Raw genomic sequence first — 14,693 nt, 5'->3', positions numbered from 1 at the left:
TGCACAGAAGTTTTTAATTTTGATGAAGTCCAATTTCTCTATTTTTCCTTTTGTTGCTTGTGCTTGTGGTGTCACATTCAAGAAATCACTGTTAAATCCAATGTCATGAGGCTTTTGGTCTATGTTTTCTTCTAAGAGTTTTATAGCTTTATTTCTTTTTCCCTTTTTTGAAATCTGCAAGTCTATTTTATTTCCATTAGAAAAATATTATCTATATTAAACTTTGGTCCACTTTCTTCTCCTTGACCTCAAATTTAAACACTTAAATTTTACTCAAGTAAAAGCAGAATGACATACCTAACATGAAAACTAAATCGTTCACATCGTTAGTTTGAATTAGATATGTTCTTGATTATTTCTCAGGAATAATTACTCTTCTTTCCTACCTGTTATTTCTCTTTTATTTATTGAGTAACTATGTAATAGGTATCTCTTTCCTATATTCAGTAATACAGGTGTAATTTAAAACAGTAACTGGATTCCTTCTCTAATCTTCAATTCATGTTCAACTCTCCCTATTATATGGTATTTCCATAATAACTTCAGATACACTGTCATCAATTGTGAAAATTAAAAGGTTAATTAAGATGTTACATCAGTTGTAGAAATTAAAATGTTAACAATTCCAGACTACAAAGCACTGGCCCACTTACAGTGATGCTGTTGTCAGCGGTGCTTGGACAGCTACTGCTTCAATTAAATTCGGCTACTTTTGGGCAAAGCAGCAACTTGGGAAGCAGCTCTAGCAGGACAATTACTCTTGAAATACTGTTTGTAGATTTCATTGATAGTATTGAAATCATTTATGTCAGCCAGAAGAGCAGTTGTTTTCAGCACATTAGTGAAGTCACAGCCTGCAGCTTTCAGAATTTCACCCATGTTTTTAAGAGCTTCTTTAGCTTCTTCTGCTATCCCTCCTGACACAAGCTGTCCACTTGAAGGGTCCATCCCTATCTGTCCTGAAATATAAATGGTCCTGTCGACTAACACAGCTTGACTGTTGGGTCCAATGGCCCCTGGAGCTTTTGCGGTGCTGATCACCCTTTTGATCAAGGATGACATGACTAAGTCTTCCCTCTTGCAGCCCCTTCAGGAGAAGAAGCCCCAGCATCAGCCTTGCTCGCTTCTCCTACAGGTTTATTTCTTATGTTTACGTTGGTGATTCATTTTGGTGAATATAATGTAAGGTAAAGTTCCAACTTTCTTCTTTTGCATGTGGATATCCAATAGGAGCTTACATTTTTATGTGGATGTCTATTGAGCCACTGTTAGCATTTTATCACATAATGGGACCCCCTCCTTTGCCTTTCTCATTATAAATGGCCAACAATGACCCCAGCAATGACTCATACCAGTACTTAGAAGACTTAAGCTGTAACCAGTGCCTGAGCTCATGTCTTGTGGAGGTTTAAGCCAGCACTAACAAGTTGGCAGTGTCTTGTATTACCACTTTGCTTATAATAATATGGCAAAAGGTATCATTATTGGAATTGCCACAGTGGGTTCACCATTCAGACTTCTGGATGTGTTCATGCAGTCAAAATTTCTGAGACAGATGACCCTAATATTGAATTCAGTTCTAAGGTTCTTCATTCAGACAAGAATGACTATGTTTGCTACAGGAAAACTCAGTAGGAAAGCTGACTTGCATATTCAGCACAGAAATGCAAAGGAAAATGAAAAAGGAAAGGAAAAAAATGCATATTCATGAAAAATTAAAAATATTTATATTTTCAGAAGTATTGCCAGTTTAAGAAGCTTTACCAGCCCATGGAGAAAAATCCCTAAAAGGAATAATTGTGAGGTAACTTTCATAGGAAATGCTGCTCTTATGTTCTTAATGCTTGTAATGGCATATCTGTGTAGGTTTTTTCACTTATTTTTGTGACTAAATTGGGTATTTTGGTGGTATATAATGGATTTCCAGGAAAAAAACCCCAAATCTATGACACCGGATCTATACCATGCATTGGATGACTATCATTCACTTAATTTCCTAAATTGAGGGTTATATATATTTCAGTAATTTTTTTCTATGTATTTCCTGTATAGTTGAGATCATACTGTATACATATGTTTTCACTTTCCTTTTTCTCTTACCGTGTCCTAAACATTTTCCGATGCCACTGAAACTGCAAACATCCCTGCTAATGGCAGCCCAGCATTTCCTGATACTGATGCACCATGGTACTATGTGCAGTGTTCGTAACTCGGTAGTTTTCCAGTGTTTGTCTATTTCCCTTTTCAGCCCCATGGCACAGGGACCAATTATCATTAGGATCCTATTATCTTTACCACAAAGCACAGCAACCTCAGAAAGCCTTGATCGGTTTTTGTTTTTGCCCAACCCTTCCACGTGCATTGCCAAGTCACTCGTGTTTGGGTGCCGTCAGGATACCGATTATGTCTACACCCAGACTGTGAGGTTTATGTTACTAATACATATATTTGTCTGCTGCAAAGTTCTAGATTGAAGGAGAAACAATTATTTGTCCCCCTTTCCCTTCAGTTCCTCCTTGCCTGGAATGATCTCCTTTTTCTTAGCACTGTCTCTGAATCCTCTCTTTAATTTTCAGTTTACTCTTCTAGTCTCATCAGCTCCATGAAGTTTTCTTCAACCACTCTCGCCCACATTAATATCTCCCTCCAGGGAACTGTCCGCACCTTCACTTTAGTACTTTATTGCCAATCATCTTGTATTATTCTTTGTTTCTTTTACTGTAGATTATAAGTGCATGAAGAGCAGAAATGCTTTTAGAATTATTTTCCCTTCCTATGAGGCAAAGCACAGAAAGGTGACATCCAATAAATTCTAGCTGAATGGAGCAGAGTTGAAGTGCAAACGAATGTACTGACTAAAAGGCTAAAGTGAGCTTTTCCTTTTTTAATAACAATACCGGTGGCTCACGCCTGTAATCCCAGCACTTTGGGAGGCCGAGGCAGGTGGATCACGAGGTCAGGAGATCGAGACCATCCTGGTTAACACAGTGAAACCCCGTATCTACTAAAAATGCAAAAAATTAGCTGGGTGTGGTGGCGAGCGCCTGTAGTCCCAGCTACTCGGGAGGCTGAGGCAGGAGAATGGCGTGAACCCGAGAGGCGGAGCTTGCAGTGAGCCGAGATCGTGCCACTGCACTCCAGCCTGGGCAACAGGGACAGACTCCGTCTCAAAAAAAAAAAATAAATAAATAACAACAATACAATATTTGGCATATGTCCAATATCCAAAGTAAGAATTTAAACCATCTCATTTTATCATCATCTGAACTGGATATTAGTAAAAAAAAAATTGCTACTTACTCAGAATTCGTGCAAACCCAAAGTCACAAATCTTGATTATTCCTTGCTTAGTTATTAGAATATTTTCAGGTTTTATATCTCTGTGAATGCACTGTAAGATCATTATTTGATTATTTTTCTGAACCACCAAAATGACAAAGAATAAACATTAACTACTAGTTTAATAGATACACAGCCTATGAGATAAAAACAAATGTGGGCTTCCTTCACTTTTCTAAAAGAACTTAAATTGGCAGTTTTTCACTTGTAACTCTTGTCATACCAAAATTAAAACATTTATTAAAATATTGTTTTATTATTGAAATAATTAAAATTATAATTGTATGTGAAAACGGTCTTTTTTTTTTTAAAGAAGGGATTATCAGGCTAGGTGTGGTGACTCATGTCCATAATCCCAGCACTTTGAGAGGCTGAGGCAGGAGGATAACTTGAAGCCAGGAGTTTGAGGCCACCCTGGGCAATGCACTGAGACCCTGTCTCTACAAAAAAGTTAAAAAATTAGCCAGGCGTGGTGGCATGCACTTGTGGTCCTAGCTACTCAGGAGGCTGAGGCTGAAGGATCATTTGAGCCTGGAAGGTTGAGGCTGCAGTGAGCTATGATCACTCTGCACAGAGCCTGAGCAACTGAGCTAGACCCTGTCTCAAAAACAAATAAATAAAAATACAAAATTAAATTCAAGAAGAGAGTATCATACAATTCTTTCACTTTTTGCTGGTCCCTGTTTAAACTGTATGAGGTAAAACCCTAAATGAGATTAGACTCAGAGTACCTCTAATAACTGCTGCCACCCAAGAGTCACAATTAAGGTTGAAAAACTTGCAGATTTGAGAAATTAGAAAAACATTTAAATGATAAAAAGCAAAATTCACTTATAATTAGAATGACCATATTATTTATCATCCAAATCAGGAGACTTCCAAGTGTGACAGAGGGGCCTATTAATAATCATGCCAGGACAATAGGCACAAACCAGGACTGCCCTGGGTGAGCTGGGGCGCACAGTCCCCTACCTAACAGAGATTCCGAAGCATTCCTCGACAGGGCATGGGGATCATTTCCACATCCTCACCACGGAGCTATCCTGGAACGATCATCATCCTGAGATGGCCCACGATGCTGTCAGAATCCCTACTGGGAAAGTGGGACCTGTGGCACGCTGACCTCAAAAGCAGCTGTTTTTTTTCTCTTTTTCTTTTTGAGACAGAGTCTTGCTCTGTCGCCCAGGCTGGAGTGCAGTGGCGCAATCTTGGCTCACTGCAAGCTCTGCCTCCCAGATTAAAGCGATTCTCCTGCCTCAGCCTCCCGAGTGACTGGGACTATGGGTGTGTCCCGAGTAGCTAGGATTACAGGCGCTCACCACCATGCCCGGCTAATTTTGTAGTTTTAGTAGAGACGGGTTTCACCACGTTGTTGTCCAGTCTGGTCTTGAATTACTGAGCTCAAGTGATCCGCCCACCTCTGCCTCCCAAAGTGCTGGCATTACAGGCGTGAGCCACCACGCCTGGACCCCGCTATTCTTTCATATGCAGCGGCCTTACAATTTGCTGCCTAATCATAATGACCCTGAATGAAGCAGATGCTCCTCGCCGGACAGGAGCAGCCGGCTAGGGGCCTGGGTGAGGGCAGGCTGAGTAAGCCCGCGCGCGCATGGGCATTCCAGAAATGGGTTTCCATGTTGCGGAGGTGCTGTGAGAAAACAGCTCAGACCTTACCCTTCAGAACTTTCCGTTTATCCATGCTCCCAAAAAAGAAAATGGGTGAAAATAATATCGATCTCCATCACTGGGCCCTCACAGGGAACTCTGTACTTTTCAAAGCACTTTCAATTCAAAGCATGAATTATTTCATCCTTGCAACAATCCTGTGATTGCAAGTGGCCACTGACAGAGTACATGAATTGAGTGTCACAATAATCAACTCCTTCTGCCTCCTTCTCTACTATGCTGTCAGGCCCTTTAAGCATTTTTGTCAATTTGACAATTCTGAAATGGTTGTCTTTGGTTCTCTAATAGCTATCTAGGAAGAGAAAAAGAGCTGAGCCCTAAATTCATTTTAGGTTGCAGAAATGACACTGGTAGCATGAACGTGTTCCTATTTAGTCTCAATTACTGCCAACTGCTTCATAATTTGTATGAAGAGCAGTTAGAAGAAACTTTTTTGGTCTTTTAAAAGTACTAAGGCCTTAGACACTAATTAAAAAAAATACATAGGCTGGGCATAGTTGCTGACGCCTGTAATCCTTGCACTTCAGGAGGCCAAGTTGGGAGGATCGCCTGAGCCCAGGAGTTTGATACCAGCCTGGGCCCAATGGTGAAAGTCAGTCTCCACAAAAAATACAAAAATTAGCCAAGTGTGTGGTGTGCGCCTTTAGTCCCAGCTACACAAGAGGCTGAGATGGGAGGATGGCTTGTGCCCAGGAGGTGGAGGTTGCAGTGAGCCAAGATGGCACCACCACACTCTAGTCTGTCTGGCAGAGTGAGACCCTGCCTCAAAAAAAAAAAAAAAAAAATTGCTGGAATATAAATGAACATAGTTTTGATATCCTACCTTTTAAGCAACACTCTTAAGAAATTTAGACTAACACTCTGAGTCAGTAACACTCACTTATAGTTGGTGATTACATTAGAACAGGTGATGTCCTTTAAATGAGTTTGCATCAAATTCTAGAATTTCTAGACTATGTGTAGCATTACCAAGTAAATGGATTTACATCGATATCTGTCCATTGGCCTATCCATATGTTTTCTGGATCTAATCCATGTGAAATTTATAGCACTTATTTTTCAACCAAATATACAAAAGGAAATGAAGTATTGACATGTCCCAAAGAAACAGGAACATTAATTGGTATAGGAGCAGGTAAGAGAAGTTACTGATGAAGAGTGAGAGGATACTGAAGAAATTTAAAAGGGAGTAAAAATAATTGGAACCTGGCTGGGTGCGGTGGTTCATGCCTGTAATCCCAGCACTTTGGGAGGCTGAGGCAGGCAGATCACCTGAGATCAGGAGTTCGAGAGCAGCCTGGCCAACATGGTGAAACCCTGTCTCTACTAAACATACAAAAATTAGCCAGGCATGGTTGTGGGTGCCTGTAATCCCAGCTACTCAGGGGGCTGACGCAGGAGAATCGCTTGAACCTGGGAGGTGGAGGTTGCAGTGAGCTGCAGTTGTGCCACTGGACCCCAGCCTGGGCGACGTAGCAAGACTCTCAAAATAAATAAATAAAAATTAAAAAATAAAATTAAAAAATAAATAAATGGAACCATAAGAAACAGGGCATGGGGGGGAAGAAGACGCTTAGAAATACAGCATTCACCTACTCCACTGCAAAGCCACACTCAGTGCAAACTCTCTGCAACGCCTCTTGCAATCAGCCTATTTTCCCTCAAAGAACAAGAAGCATGCAAGTCTCTGTTAATAAAATAATTTTAATAAATTGAGTTTTATACACAGCTTTTTTTTTTTTTTTTTTGAGACAGAGTTGCTTTTTGTTACCCAGGCTGGAGTGCAGTGGCACGATCTCGGCTCACTGCAACCTCTGTGTCCCGGGTTCAAGTGATTCTCCTGCCTCAGCCTCCTGAGTTGCTGAGATTACAGTCACCCACCACCATACCTGGCTAATTTTTTTTTTTTTTTTTTTTTGAGGTGGAGTCTCACTCTGTCGCCCGGACTGGAGTGCAGTGGCCGGATCTCAGCTCACTGCAAGCTCCGCCTCCCGGGTTTACGCCATTCTCCTGCCTCAGCCTCCCGAGTAGCTGGGACTACAGGCGCCCGCCACCTCGCCCAGCTAGTTTTTGTATTTTTAGTAGAGATGGGGTTTCACTGTGTTAGCCAGGATGGTCTCGATCTCCTGACCTCGTGATCCGCCCGTCTCGGCCTCCCAAAGTGCTGGGATTACAGGCTTGAGCCACCGCGCCCGGCCAATTTTTTGTATTTTTTAGTAGAGATGGGGTTTCGCCATGTTGGCCAGGCTGGTCTTGAACTCCTGACCTCAGGTGATCCACCTGCCTCAGCCTCCCAAAGTGCTGGGATTACAGGCATGAGACACCACACTTGGCCTTGTACACAGCTTTTAGCAAACATTGCTCAGGTTCGGTTGTTGTGGCTGATGGGCAATTTTTTTTTTTTGGCTCACAAGCCAGCCAAAAGAGATATCTATGGTATTTTAAAACTGACTTTTAACTTTAAAATCATCTCTGCAAACTTGCACACCAGAAATTGCTTCTTAAATAGCCTGATAAAAACAATAAATAGTTTTTTTATTATCTGATAAATTTATTCTCTTGGAGCCTTAGGCATGGATACTCATACAATGAGGAGAAAAGGGACTCCCTCCTCAACAACCAAAACATAAGGATCAACAAGATGCTGATGGAGGTTGCAGCCTGGCCTGCTCCTATCTCAGAAGTCATTTTTGCCAGCTGGGCATGGTGGCTCATGCCTGTAATCCTAGCTCTTTGGGAGGCCAAGGTGGGAGGATGGCTTGAGGTCAGGGGTTTGAGATCACCCTGGGCAACACAATGAAACTATCACTACAAAAAAAAAATTTTTTTTTTTTTTAAATTAGCCATGCATGGTGGTATGTGTAGTCCCAGTTCCTTGGGAGGCTAAGGTGGAAGGATTGTTTGAGCATGGGAGGCTGAAGTTGCAGTGAGCCGTGAAGGTGCCACTGCATTCTAGCCTGGGCAACAGAGCAGGATCCTGTCTCAGGAAAAAAAAAAAAAAAGAAGTCATTTTTGCCATTTTGAGATGAAGCCCCCTTTCCCCTCTTCTCTAATCAATACAGCAAATATATAAAAATCCATGGGTTCATTATGGTGTTAAATGGATCACTTTGGTTACCTCACTCTAGTGATATTATAGGGTAAAACAGCACCAAACGAGTAGGTATTTTCTTAAGTCCTGCGCTTCTCCAAATTTAATGTGCACATGAATCACCTGGAGCTCTGGTTAAAATGCAGACTCTGATTCAGCCGGTCTGTAGAGGACCTCAGATTCAGCATTTCTAACAAGCTCCCAAGTGATCTCTATGAACCATAGTTGGAGTAGCAAGGCCTGAATCCCTTGGTACTTTAACCTTCAGTGTCCTGCTTAGGATCTCGACTCTTGAGATGATAAGGTACACATGGTCTCTACAGGTTGAAAGCTGTGCGTCGTCAGCAACACCACTGGGTCAGATTGCCTTTTCTATCCTTTGAGACTATCATGGGAGTTCCTCTAAAAATAAGGAGAGTATGAAGGTTTTAGTTGTATTATTGTGACAGCTTTATATATGGCTTAGATTTTTTTTCTTTGCATGCATTTTAATTATAGATAAATAAAAAGACAGATACACAAAGGCTTACCATAAGAAAATGAGAAGGAATTTCCATCTTGGAGGATGCAAATTTGTCTGAAAAATTATCTTTTTTTTGAGACAGAGTCTTGCACTGTCACCCAGGCTGGAGTGCAGTGGCCTGATCTTAGCTCACTGTAACCGCTGCCTCCCGAGTTCAAGTGATTCTCCCACCTCAGCGTCCCGAGTAGTAATGGGATTACAGGCATGCATTACCATGCCCAGAAATTTTTTGTATTTTTAGTAGAGATAGGGTTTCACCATGTTGGCCAGGCTGGTCTTGAACTCCTCATCTCAGGTAATCTGCCCACCTCAACTTCCCAAAGTCCTGGGATTACAGGCATGAACCGCCATGCCTGGCCTGAAAAATTATTTGTTTTTAATAGAGGCCACATATTATCAATCAGAAGTTTTCGGTGTTTTAAAGCTTAGGGTATAGAATGTGTTGTTCCAAGGGCAGAAATGATGGCAGTTGCGTTGGTCTACAATAATGTTTGGGTCCACTGGAGATAGTCACAATCAGTTAGGCAGTTTGGGTTGACTTACTGATTGACTCATTCAACCAACCAACCATTGATCCATCCATCCATCCATCCATCCAACCATCCATCCATCCATCCATCCATCCATCCACCCATCCATCCATCTATCCATCCATCCATCCACCCATCCATCCATCTATCCATCCATCCATCCAACCATCCATCCATCCATCCAGTTATTAAATAAATATTTATTGAGCACCCTTTACATAAAAATAACCAATTTAGGTATTAAAGAGATACAAAGATAAAGCAGCCACAGACATTGAATTCAAGCTTATAACCAAGTACTTGGAAAGTGTCTGGTTATATAGGGATAAACACTTGTGGTAAGTGGTATTTTTAGAAATCATTTTAACTACCCATAAAACTCCTGCAGCAACTTTGATACCTCCTATAGCATGGTGGAAAGCAACAGAGATAAGGATTCCATTTGGCATCATCTTTATTAAGTATCAGAAAGCACAATTTGCATCATGAAAAATAGGTTTACATAGTTTGTGAAAAATATCCCTCTACATTAATAGAAAATAAAAGCTTTTGATTTAACCTAATAAAAACTTCACTGACTTTCCTAAAAGTAAAGAAAGCTTCCCCTCCATACTGAAATGTATTCCCATGATCTTATACTTTCTTTTTCAGCAATCCTAGACTGCTATGATAGACATTCTGCTGGCATCAAAACTGACCATATGGTACTCTGTATCATTGCCTCAGCACTGTCTCTGTCTAGGCACCAACTCAAAAGGGCTAGATATATTTTTTAAAAGCTATCATTGGCTGAGTGCAGTGGTTCACACCTGTAATCCTCGCACTTTGGGCATCCAAGGCAGGAGTTTGAGGCCAGCCTGGGCAAGATAGTGAGACCCCTGTCTCTGCAGAAACAAAAATTGGCTGAGTGTAGTGGCATATGCCTGTAGTCCCAGCTACTCAGGGAGGCTGAAGTGGGAGAATCACTTGAGCTCAGGAGTTTGAGGCCCAAGTGCGCTATGATCACGCCACTGCACTCCAGCCTGGGCAACAGAGTGAGACTGTCGCAAAAATACAATGATATATAGCAAAGGTACCAGGAGCCAACTTGAAGAAGCTCTCGTTGGCCTAAGATGGGAAAATCTGAGCATCGGAGAGACCAATAACAGCAAAGAATCGAAAACACCACAATACAAAATTGGTGTTTATAATGGTGCTCCAGCCACCTCTCCCCAAAACGTGTCACTGTTGCTAAGATACCCGCTCATCACCCTGAGTGTTGATAAATAAAAGTAGCCAGAATCCATGAGGGTGAGTTCTTTTCCATACAATTCCAATTACTAAATGCAGAAGGAATAATAGAATTAGAAAATCACTGTCATGAAATACTAGATGCAGGCAATAATCATCACTGGATGCTAAAACCACCAGGGAAACAACGTTGACAGGGAAAATGATAATGGAGGGGACCAAACGAATACCTCCTGAGCCCACTCATCAATTTTAACATTCTCGAAAGTGGGACAAGTGGCTGCTATACACCTCATGATGGGGATGCGACAGGAAGTGTACAGCACCACGTAGGAGGCATTCTTATCTAAAAAAAAGCTGAACCTGAATATGATCAAGCCTCTAGATATAAACTCCAATTTACAGGAAATACAAGTGAAAGAACAAGTTAAGTTACGTACAGGAAACAGCCAAAATTATTTCTCTAACATAGTCGTATTCAAAGTGTGGTTCTTGAACCAGCAGCTTCAGTAGCATCTGGGAAAAACAGAAGACATGCACATTCTTGGGGCCCTACCTCAGACCTACTGAATCAGAAACTCTGGGGACGGGGCCCAGGACGCTGTGTTTTCACAAGCCCTCCTAGTGATTTTGATGCATGCCCAAGCTTGAGAACTACGGCTGTAAAAGATTCATGAACTTTTTTTTTTTTTTTTGAGACAGTCTCACTCTGTCGCCCAGGCCGGGGTGCAGTGGTGTAATCTCAGCTCACTGCAAGCTCCGCCTACTGGGTTCACGCCATTCTCCTGCCTCAGCCTCCCGAGTAGCTGGGACTACAAGCACCCGCCACCACGCCCAGCTAATGTTTTGTATTTTTAGTAGAGATGGGGTTTCACCATGTTAGCCAGGATGGTCTCGATCTCCTGACCTCGTGAGCCGCCCACCTTGGCCTCCCAAAGTGCTGAGATTACAGGCGTGAGCCACCACGCCCGGCTGGAAATGGCTTTTAAGAAGGAAAGTAAAGGGTGACTTAGATTGCTATAGAGTAAAGGATTTAAGAGACATAAAAATAATAGTGAAAAAAAAAAAAGTACCATGGGGGATTACACCAGCAATATCCTGAAAACTTACTATTATTACTTTTGGAGACAGGGTCTCATTCTGTCGCCCAGGCTGGAGAGCAGTGGTGTGATCTCGGCTCACTGCAACCTCCGCCTCCCGGGTTCAAGTGATTCTCCAGCTTCAACCTCCCAAGTAGCTAGGATTATAGGTGTGCACCACCATGGCTGGCTAAATTTTATATTTTTTCATAGAGATAGGGTTTCTCCATGTTGCCCAAGCTGGTCTTGAACTCCTGAGCTCAAAGCCATCTGCACGCATTGGCCTCCCAAAGTGCTGGGATTACAGGCATGAGCCACCACACCAGCCCTGAAAAATTATTCTCGCCCAATTTAAACATAGTTTAGGCCGGGCGCGGTGGCTCAAGCCTGTAATCCCAGCACTTTGGGAGGCCGAGGCGGGCGGATCACAAGGTCAGGAGATCGAGACCATCCTGGCTAACACGGTGAAACCCCGTCTCTACTAAAAAATACAAAAAACTAGCTGGGCGAGGTGGCGGGCGCCTGTAGTCCCAGCTACTTGGGAGGCTGAGGCAGGAGAATGGCGTGAACCCGGGAGGCGGAGCTTGCAGTGAGCTGAGATCTGGCCTGTGCACTCCAGCTTGGGTGACAGAGCGAGACTCTGTCTCAAAAAAAACAAACAAAAAAAAAACAAAAAACAACATAGTTTCAGGGGTCACTGGCCCTATGGCAAAAGGAATCATTACATTTATTCAAATTTTTAATTCATAAGGAATTAGCAATTTGATTCTTACAGAAATTGGAAAGAGTCAAGAATAATGCATCACTTTTTTCTCATATTTTGAACTTTCTTTTGTTATTTCCTTTTCTTCTTTTTTGCAGACAGGGTCTTGCCCCAGGCCGGTCTCAAACTCTGGGGCTCACTTGATCCTCCTACCTCAGCCTCCCAAAGTGCTGGGATTACTGGCTGAACTTTTGTTTTGCTTCTTTGACTCCTACTTTCCCTTTGTCTTCAGCTCTCCAAACAAAACCCTGAGCTATTTAGAAGACTCATCATGAAGAAATGAATAAATTCATTAGAAAATGTTACTTACGTTATGTATATGACAGAAATTAAGAGCTTGAAGTGTTTGCCATAATACACTTTTGATCACTCCATCAGCAACTCTGAGGGAAAAAATAAAAAGGGAAATGAAAACTCACAGGATAGCGTTCCAGAAGCAAGGGTTGGGAATAGAAGTGGAGTGGCGAGGGACTGCTGTGTTCAAGGAACATCATGCAGAGGGATCCTAAAAAAATTTTAGTGAAAATTGGGCTTTACTATCTTTTTATTATAGTTATGTAATTTCCTTTTGTAATTTGAATTTTTTACATCCACAAAATGATACACACTTATGAAGATTCAAAAATATAGAAAAGTAAAGGAATAAAATGTGTTGGGTCAAATCTTGCTACCCCAAAATAATGGCTATCACTTCTGGTTGCTGTCTTTTTAGGCATCTCTGTTCCTCTCTCTCCCTGTCTCTCTCTGTACTTTTTTTTTTTTTTTTTTTTTTGAGACAGGGTCTGGCTCTGTCACCCAGGCTAGAGTGCAGTGGCATGATCTCAGCTCACTGCAACTTCCTCTTTCGGAGTTCAAGACATTCGATTCTCTTGCCTCAGCCTCCCAAGTAGCTGGGATTACAGGCGCACACCACCATGCCCAGCTAATTTTTGTATTTTTAGTAGAGATGGGGTTTCGCCATGTTGGCCAGGCTGGTCCTGAACTCCCAATCTCAGATGATCCATCTGCCTCACCCTCCTAGAGTGCTGGGATTACAGGTGTGAGCCACTATGCCCAGCCAGTATTTACTTTTTAACTTTAATTTTAAAATAAACACATTTGTATGGTTCAAATTTAAACATATAAAAGTATATACATGAAGTCTCTCTGACACCTGCCTAGCCACCCATTTATTTTCTTCAATTTCACCCCGACCACTTTGAGAAACGTTTTATGCATAGAGGTACAAATACCAACATGTACACATATATTTTAGTGGCTCCAGAGGAGATTATTATATGGCTGTAGCATAATTTACTTAGTCTCCATTGATGAGCAGTTCAGTTCAGCCAATTTTCATTTCTAGAAACTCTTCAATGAATATCTGTAATCATCCATCTTATGATATTTATGCAATTACCTTCTTAAGATAAGTTCTAGAAGTGGGATTTCTGAGACCAATGGTAGACACCCATTACATTTTGATCCTGCAGGGACGAAATTCAGGTAGACCTGAGACTTGGTTTTGCAGGAAAAAAGGTATACTTGGAAGATAGCTCTTCAATTCATCCAATTCATGTTGGTGGTAGACACTCAAGTTATTTTGTAATAGTTACTTGTCCCTGGTAAGCAGATAGCCCAAAAGGAGGCCAGGGAGAATAAGGATCCCATAAGAATGGGAAGGTGTAAGCTTCTTGTCTCTGGCAGACTCATCATCCTATACAGAAAATATTGGGAAGTATCATGGGCAGGTGTGTTTTCCACTGGGGATTGGGGGTCTGGGAAACTTACTCTGTTTGCGAGTATTCTATTTTATGTAACCATCTCCATGAATTATAGCAATTACATTCTCTGTAACTTTTCTGTTGGTAGCTTTCCATCACTCACATCACTGTCCCATGATGATGCCTTCACATTTACACACTGTCAAACTACCCTTTCTGAGGAAGGTTATACCCATTTTCACTCCCACCAAACATCTGTGCATCAAAGTCCCTGTCTCCTCATTGTCTTGCCAACATTTGGTTTTGCCAATGTTATGTTTGCCAATCTGTGGTTAAAATAAAAAGATGTCTCGTGTTTTTTATTTGCATTTCACTAATTTTTAGTGATTATTATTTTTCACACCCTTATTGGATACTACATTTCTTCTTTTGTGTAATTCCGTTTCATGCATTTATTGCTTTTTAAATTGGTCTGTTCACTGCTTTCTTACTGATTTACAAAGACTCAATGTATATCACGGTCTGTTATACATGCTGCAAATATTTTTCTTAGTGTTGTTTGTCTTTCAGCCCTGTTGATGGAGATGTGGCTGTTGTCCGTATATTTTTTAAAAATCTGAAACATAAGGGTTTCTTTTACTAAATGTCAACTATAAGGATTTTCTTAATTTAAAAAAATTATATTATGTAATACCCCAAACATATCCATTATTCAGATTTAATATTTTATCATATTTGGATACTTAAAT

The 14,693-nt window shown here is 41.4% G+C and overlaps 2 protein-coding genes across 2 annotated transcripts in view; both read right to left on the bottom strand.

The window, feature by feature from the left end:
* The window catches only part of CDKL4 (cyclin dependent kinase like 4), a 63,277-nt gene that overhangs the window by 25,808 nt on the left and 22,776 nt on the right, over positions 1–14,693 (bottom strand). Inside the window, exons 3-4 of the mRNA XM_033175940.1 lie at positions 12,552–12,624; positions 3,301–3,391 (exon numbers count right to left, since the gene is read on the bottom strand). Coding sequence (XP_033031831.1) covers positions 3,301–3,391; positions 12,552–12,624 — 164 coding nt within the window. The remainder of the gene's footprint in view (positions 1–3,300; positions 3,392–12,551; positions 12,625–14,693) is intronic.
* LOC117062425 (2-iminobutanoate/2-iminopropanoate deaminase-like) lies at positions 697–1,122 on the bottom strand. Its single transcript, XM_033175941.1, has one exon. The coding sequence runs from the start codon at positions 1,060–1,062 to the stop codon at positions 697–699; it is 366 nt and encodes a 121-aa protein (XP_033031832.1). The 5' UTR covers positions 1,063–1,122.

This window comes from Trachypithecus francoisi, unplaced genomic scaffold (genome assembly GCF_009764315.1).
Source record: "Trachypithecus francoisi isolate TF-2019V2 unplaced genomic scaffold, Tfra_2.0 Lachesis_group17, whole genome shotgun sequence".
Classification (NCBI taxonomy): Eukaryota; Metazoa; Chordata; class Mammalia; order Primates; family Cercopithecidae; genus Trachypithecus; species Trachypithecus francoisi.
The sequence above is the reverse complement of the archived record's forward strand: the minus strand, read 5'-3'. Positions and strand labels throughout refer to the sequence as shown.